We start from the raw sequence: 7,500 nt of genomic DNA on the forward strand, positions 1-7,500 counted from the left end.
CTCAGATCGGCTGAATGGATTTTAGAATAGTAAAACTCAACTGTTTAACTCTAGGGGAGATGCAAAATCAGCTTTTCTGTCATGTAAGATCACAGACCTATGCATACATGCAGTCATGAATGTGCAACAGTCTCACAATGACGTTTATCCTTGCAACACGCCATTTCTTTTCTGGCTTTTCCTCTCTTTTGACGGATTTCAGACAATATATGAAGTGATTTAGTACTGTTGACATCCTGGTGTCTTAAGAGATTCCCTAGGCTTACGCTAATCCAAATGAATGTGCTTAGCAGAGAGGAAGAAGAGATGGTTCCAGACCGTTTCTGTTGAGCAGGACGGCCAGGTATTCTCTGTAGTAGGAGTTGACGTAAAGCAGCAGCGCCGGAGCTTGACTCGTCCTGAAGCTCAGTGAAATATTCTCTCCTCTCAGCGTTAAATCAGAGTAGATGGAGGACGACTGTGTGCTGACGTTCCTGTTCAGCTCGTACGGCTCCTTAAATGTGTACGTCACTGATGTTCCCGGTTTGAAGAAGGCAGAAACTTCTGAAAAAAGAGATCAAACACACTAGGATTAGGATCATTCATAGCTGAAGTCAGAATTTCTGTATATTTTATTCCCCAATTTCTGTTTAACCAACACAATCTCACGGCAATTTGTAACTTTTTGATTTAGTGGCTAATTCGTACAAATTCGTACGATCTAATTCATACAATTTAGTACGATTTGCTCATCCCCCAATGACGGTTGGGTTTAGGGGCGGGGTTAAGTGCCTCCTTTTTAAAATCATACAATTTCGTACGACTGAACTCGTACGAATTCATACGAATTAGCCACTAAACTGACAAAACGTAAAATACTTACGTTTTCTCGTGAGATCAGGCTGGTTTAACGGAAAGATTTTTCAACACATTTCTAAACATGATAGATTTAATAACTCATTTCTAATAACTGATTTATAATATCTTTGCCATGATGACAGTAAATAATATTAGACTAGATATTCTTCAAGACACTTCTATACAGCTTAAAGTCTCATTTATAGGCTCAACTACAACCCCAAATCAGAAAAAGTTGGGACAGTACGGAAAGGTCCAGGAAGCTCAGAGAAGTCATGTTGCTTCTGGACACTGTTAACATAGGGCTTTCTTTTGGCACAGTACAGTTTTAACTGGTGTTTGTGGATGTGACTACATATTGTGGTACTTGACAAAGGTTTGCCAAAGTAGTCCTGAGCCCATATTGTTTATAGATGAATGAGAATTCTAGATGAAGTGCTGCCTGAAGGATCGGAGATCACGGTTGTTCGGCTTGTGTCCTTGTCCTTTACACAGTGAAACTCCTCCAGATTCCTTGAATCTTTTAATAATGTTCTTCACAGTTGAAGGTGAAATATCCAAATGTCTTCATCTCTTTTTTGAGGAACATTTTGTTTAAGCGTTTCAATAATTTTCTCATGTATTTGTTGGCAAACTGGCGATCCTCAGCACATCTTTGCTCCTAAAGGACTAGACCTTTCTTAGATGCTGCTCATAATTACAATCACCTGTTGACGTCACCTGTTTCAAATCACGTCCTTATTTAACCAGTTTACCTGATTACTAGCTCTAAACTGCTCCTGTCACAACTTTTTTTGAAATGTGTTGCAGATCTGAATAACAGGAAAGGATGGATATTCACTAATGAAATTATGTTTACCAGAAAAAACATCCAATATTTTGTGTTCAAAGTCAAAGTAAATTTAGAAATCACTACTTTCCTTTTTTTGTGCCAACTTTTTCTCATTTGGGATTCCAGGTTAATTAGTTTAACTAGGCAAGTTAGGGTAATTAGGCAAGTCAATGTATAAGAGTGGTTTGTTTTGTAGACAATCGAGAAAAAAAATGCTTAAGGGGGCTAATAATATTGACTTTAAAATGTTTAAAAACAACTGATTTTATTCTAGCTAAAATAAAACAAAGAAGACTTTCTCCAGAAGAAAAAATATTATCGGGAATACTGGGAAATATTTGACTTCAACTATCATATTTATGAAGGAGTAAACAAAATAATTTATGTCAAAAGGAAAGACAAGTTTATTTGGCTATAGTTCAGCCACACAAGTCTGTTTGCATGATTTTAAGAAACACTGCATTGTTGTGCTATCCTGGACCTTAATTTCTTATATCTTCTTTTCTTATATCTTTAGTATGTTTATCTTCAACATCAACAAATAGACTGCAAAAATGCTTTTCTTACTTAGAGTTTTTGTCTAATTTCTAGTCCAAAAATTTAAAATATTCAACATTTTCTAGACAAGCAAAAAAATATTGTCTCGTTTCAGAAATAATATGCAAAAATAAAGTGAGTTTTTCCTTAAAACAAGCAAAGTAATCTACAACTGAGGTTATTATGGGGCTACAATTATTTCTGTAAACGAGATGATAATTTTCTTCAAGCCGCATTAAATCTGAACAAAATATTGCACCAGTGGAAACAAACCAACTCAAATCCATCAGACAAATCTTTTAAAGTTGACACAGGAAGTGTCCTTCATATCTTTTTAAAGAAAATCCTCTTTTTCTGCCTTCTGCTCATCTTGTTGAGCAGCATGAATAACACTCTGGCCAATCAATGAACACTCTTTGAAAAAGCAAACTATCAGTAACTTGGGTTGGCATTGTAAGTACTCTTTATGCCCTTGACAAACATCACACAAATCGAAACAACAGACCTACAACGAACACCACAAAAATTGTTCACAAACCTTGACTAACCAATCCAAGGCTATGAACAGGTTACAGCGGGTTACAGCTTTCATTCTCTTCAGTTTGTCTTTAAGCCTGCAGTCTCTACATGTCTTTCCTTATGCAGCTCTACCAAGGCTACTCAACTTTGAGAAGAAGCTCGTTTTTTGTGCGACATTGGAATTGTTTTTTATTTTAAAGGTACAATTCTCGCTATTAAAAACCATTAAGTATGACTTTTGCCTCAATAATCTTCTAATTTGCTGCTTCTTAATAGTTATTAAAGAGCCCTTATTATGGCTTTTTAAAAACGACCTTCCATACAGTGTGTAACAGCTCTAAGTGAATGAAAACATCCAGCTGAGGATTAAATCTGAAAGTGCACCTTGTTTAAAAACATAGATTTTTTAATAGAATAGTCGACTCAGAGTCGTTTAAAAGATTCGTCGTTTGTCCAGATCGTTTGTATCGACATCGACAGGAAACAATACCAAATATGAAGTGCTGGATCCGGTAAAACGTGAACGTGCCTTTCCCTTCAAGCACTAGCGGAGTGCAGGGTGTGTGTGGGATTGATCATGACTGAAGATGAGTGAAAACTGAGCGAACGATCTAGTGATTAATGCAATAATCTACCCTGCAACGGGAGATTCGTCGGCCGTTTGTTAAAGGAAGGATCAGAAAAGACTATTGATGTAAAGGACTTTGTCAGAGCTGAACAGGGACTTTATCAGTACACAGTTCAGGGATCAGTTTCTTCCTCCATTTCACAAGTGTGATTAAAATGGTTGCCGCCTTGTTTTCTCTAGTTTGCAAATCATGTTTTGTGTTTTGTTACTTGTAATCGCTCCACGCGGCTTGTATTATATCTGGTTAACTCTTTATATTTAGTCTAAAACCATGTTGAAAACGCGACGCGTGGCGCTTTCTTTACTGATTTAAATGCGTTTGTGAGCTTGCGATCCTCTGCCGTTTGACATTGCTGTTCCTACACACGTGTGGCGGTCAAGTTTCAAAATAGTTCAGCTTCTCAGTACTTCAGTATTCATCCAATGTGTGGATTAATACTGAATGTGTATCGTTGTTTTTACTTACGGTTAAGAATAGATTGTATGCTGGTGTTTAACTGCACTGCTTTAATGAATTGGGCTCACTTCTAATGCACTCTGGCTACTTCAATAATGTTGATAAGCTGCTGTGGGCATTTCTCTCTGGCTGCGTCCGAAATCGCTTACTACACAGTAGGTACTGCATTTGAATTTAAGTGTCCTACTCGACCATTAGAAAAGTACGTTCTTAACAGTATGAATGGGAGTAGTATGAATGGAACTCGGATGTACTAGATCCGCCATTTTGTCATGTTCACATGACCTACCCACATCAGTTGCGTCACTTCACTTCCGTAAATGAATTCCTTTGCATCATGGAATAACTTAGCGTCCATCCAATGCGCACTTCAGAATCTCGCCGGAAGTAATAGGTCATCCGAGTACTTCTCACATACTGATTTTCGATTTCTATGAATTCAGGCATACTACTCGGCTCACATACTGATTATAGCAAACTATATAGTATGGGAGAATGCAATTTTGGATGCAGCCTCTGTCTAACAAGGTTTTTTAGATATTAGTACCAGTATGTTGGTCTTCAAGGATATCTATAAGCTAGTGTGCTACAAAACAATGACAACAATCTTCAGTTTCTCATCAAATCTTCTGACCAATCAAATGCTCTATAGCATCTGACATGCCCCGCCCCCTTCAAGATGATTTTCAATTGCTTTTCATTTGATTACTGGAAGATCAATGATAAACACAAAACACTATTGGCTGTTTTTTTTAAAGGGGAGGAGCTACTTTATGTCCCGCCCTGTCTTTATGTTTCAGCTGAAAATATGTGACAGATCAAACATAAAATGGACATTTAATACCTTTATTAATAGGCAATACGCTACTATTTAATAGTGAGAATTGGTACTTAGAGGTCCAGTGAAATTAAAATAATGTTTTTTAGATGTTAGTATCAGTATATTATATATCAGCATATTATAAAACAATGACAAAATTTGCGTTTAGAAGATGTAAACATCCAAAACTTGCAGTTTGTCCCATTCGCCTAAATTTATCATCTCGTACTTGAGTTTCTCATCAAATCTTCTGACCAATCAAATGCTCTCTAGTATCTGACATGCCCCGCCCCCTTCAAGACGCTTCTCATTGCTATACATTTGATGCACTTGAGCTCAATCACTCTCACTGGCAGAGCTGTGATAAAACAAAACCCTATTGGCTGCTTTTTAAAAAGGGGAGGGGCTACTCTATGCCCCGATCTCTCTTCATGCTTCAGTTGACATTACGTCAAACACTGAATACAAAAAAAATACACATCATGATACCTTTAAATAAAGTGTTACTATTTTTTCATAAATCATGCAGTATATTTATCACCTAGCCCTGCCGTCATGTTAAAAGACGAAGCACAGGGAGGTGCATGTGTACCTTTATGACAGAAGGTCCCGGTGAAGGGCGAGAGGCTGCAGTCGCAGGTGAAGCCGCTGTAGTTTTCCACACACGAGCCGTGATTCAGACACAGGTCACCATAGCTGCTGCAGTGCCCGGGACATCCAGCCGTCACTCCAGGCGTGATCTCAGCCCTCTCCTCCAGATCCAGAGTCCTACCGTTCAGCTTCAGAGAGCGGATGCAGCCCAGAAAGCCCTTCTGCCTGGACGCCGTTCCTCCTGAAAACATTTACATTCAGTCATTAGTGAAAGCGACTCACAATCGAAGAGGCATTCAGTGATTTAACAAGAAGAGGCCATACACACAACAAGTGCTAATTATACAAAGAAACTGTTAGACCTCAGAGAATTCAGTGCTGGAGTAAGAGCGTTTCTACAAGTGTATTTATTTATTTTAAGGTTTAATTCTTGATATTAGCAAACAAGTAACTATGACTTTTGCCTCAATAAACTCCTAATTAGCTCCTTTTTAATAGCTATTAGCGTATTTTAGGTATTAGGAATGTCTAATAATGTAGAATATGTAGTTTGTAAGTACTAATAAGCAGTAACCAATGTATCAATAACATGCATGGTAATAAGCAACTAGTTAATAGTGAGAATTGGTCTCTAAAGTGTTACTAAATGTTTTAATTTCAACCCAGGCTCATTCTGAGAACGTAGTCCCGTGGACATTTCTGGAGACCGCGAAAAACGTCCCGGGAGGTACGTATTTTTGCAGTCTTTGTTTTCGCGAATCCGCGAGAGGCCGCTGTGTGCGCTTTTTCCTGCGCCGTTCTCGTGTAAACCCGCTGGAGGCCGCTGTCGAACGACCTTCCGCTTGGATGACAGAATGATTGACCGTGCGACCGGCCAATCGGCTGACCCACCCTCCTCCGTCCCTAAACCCAACCAACGACGATTCACAAAAGCCGTCCAGAAAAAGAAAAGCCCTCATCTGATTTTTACCACGTTTTCGGATTTTGACCACATTCTCACCCTGTGATGAACTTGTTCGCTTCATTTTTTGGATTTTGTTTTTGTTTTCTTACCTGATTTCTGGAACCGCTCTTCCCCGGACTCGAACCCGGTCGTCGTCGTGGACAGATCCTCTCTGCGCCTCGAGTCCGCCAAAGTACACGAAGAGCTAACTGGACAAACTGGTTGCAGCGGGAAAGCCCTCCACACGGAGGCGAGCGGCCGGCCGGCAAGCGCCGAAAGGAACGGCGTCACACCGCCCCGCAGCGTTCGCTTAAAACGTATTTCGCAGTATTTCGCAGTCTCCAGAAACGTCCCCGGGCCTACGTTCTCAGAATGAGCCTGGGTTGTTTAATTTTGATTGAGATGATTCTGTAGGGGAGTGAATCATGCATAACATGTAATAAACAATCTACAAGCATATGATAAAAGTAATAAAGCAAAGATAAAAGTTAAATAAACAGTGAATGCTTCATGGTTTTGCATAAGTAAATGTAGAAATGACCAGAGTTGGGTGTAACGCGTTCCACAATAACACGTTATGTTACTGACATTTGAGGAACGCAGCAATGTAACGAATGACATTTTAAAATTGTGTAATTTAATTACAGTTACTAAAGTCTAACTGCGTAAAGTCTAACTGCGTTAGGGAGTGATTATGGGGCCGTTCACATATCATATGTTTTGCGTGTGCACATGTTGGAGCGCACATTGCGCGTGCTCGCATTTTCCAGGCGCCCCAGTTTAAAACCACGACAAGAACTGACCGATCAGCTTCATACTTTGTATGGAATATACCAGCCTGATCTCATGAGAAAACGTAAGTATTTTAAGTTTTGACAGTTTAGTGGCTAATTCATACGAATTCGTACGAGTTCAGTCGTACGAAATTATACGATTTTAAAAAGGAGGCGTGGCACCTAAACCCACTCCTAAACCCAACCGTCATTGGGGGATGAGCAAATCGTACTAAAATGTACGTAATAGATCGTACGAATTAGCCACTAAATCAAAAAGTTACGAATTGCCATGAGATTGTGTTCAATATACACATTTAGGTAGACTAATTACCTACAAACACAGAACACCCAAACAATGCAGTGCTTTTTCATACTATGGATGTTTAAGTTTTGGGCGAGTATTTTGTTTAAGTATTTTGAACATGTCAAGCTGCTGTGTTAAACCCAATGTAATGTTTTACAGTGAATATTAAATGACTGAAAGAGCTGCAGTTTATTTTGTATTTTTATAGGTATATTTTACATGTTTTAAAAGTAACTTCAAAGTAAAATAATTAGTA

The 7,500-nt window shown here is 38.9% G+C and overlaps 1 protein-coding gene across 1 annotated transcript in view; it reads right to left on the reverse strand.

Moving 5' to 3' along the window:
- cntnap3 (contactin associated protein family member 3) overlaps positions 1-7,500 on the reverse strand; it is a 251,788-nt gene that overhangs the window by 65,259 nt on the left and 179,029 nt on the right. The window contains exons 18-19 of the mRNA XM_056466569.1: positions 5,223-5,462; positions 319-543 (exon numbers count right to left, since the gene is read on the reverse strand). Of these exons, the coding sequence (XP_056322544.1) occupies positions 319-543; positions 5,223-5,462 (465 nt within the window). The remainder of the gene's footprint in view (positions 1-318; positions 544-5,222; positions 5,463-7,500) is intronic.

The sequence above is a fragment of the Danio aesculapii genome, chromosome 10, assembly GCF_903798145.1.
Source record: "Danio aesculapii chromosome 10, fDanAes4.1, whole genome shotgun sequence".
Taxonomy (NCBI): Eukaryota; Metazoa; Chordata; class Actinopteri; order Cypriniformes; family Danionidae; genus Danio; species Danio aesculapii.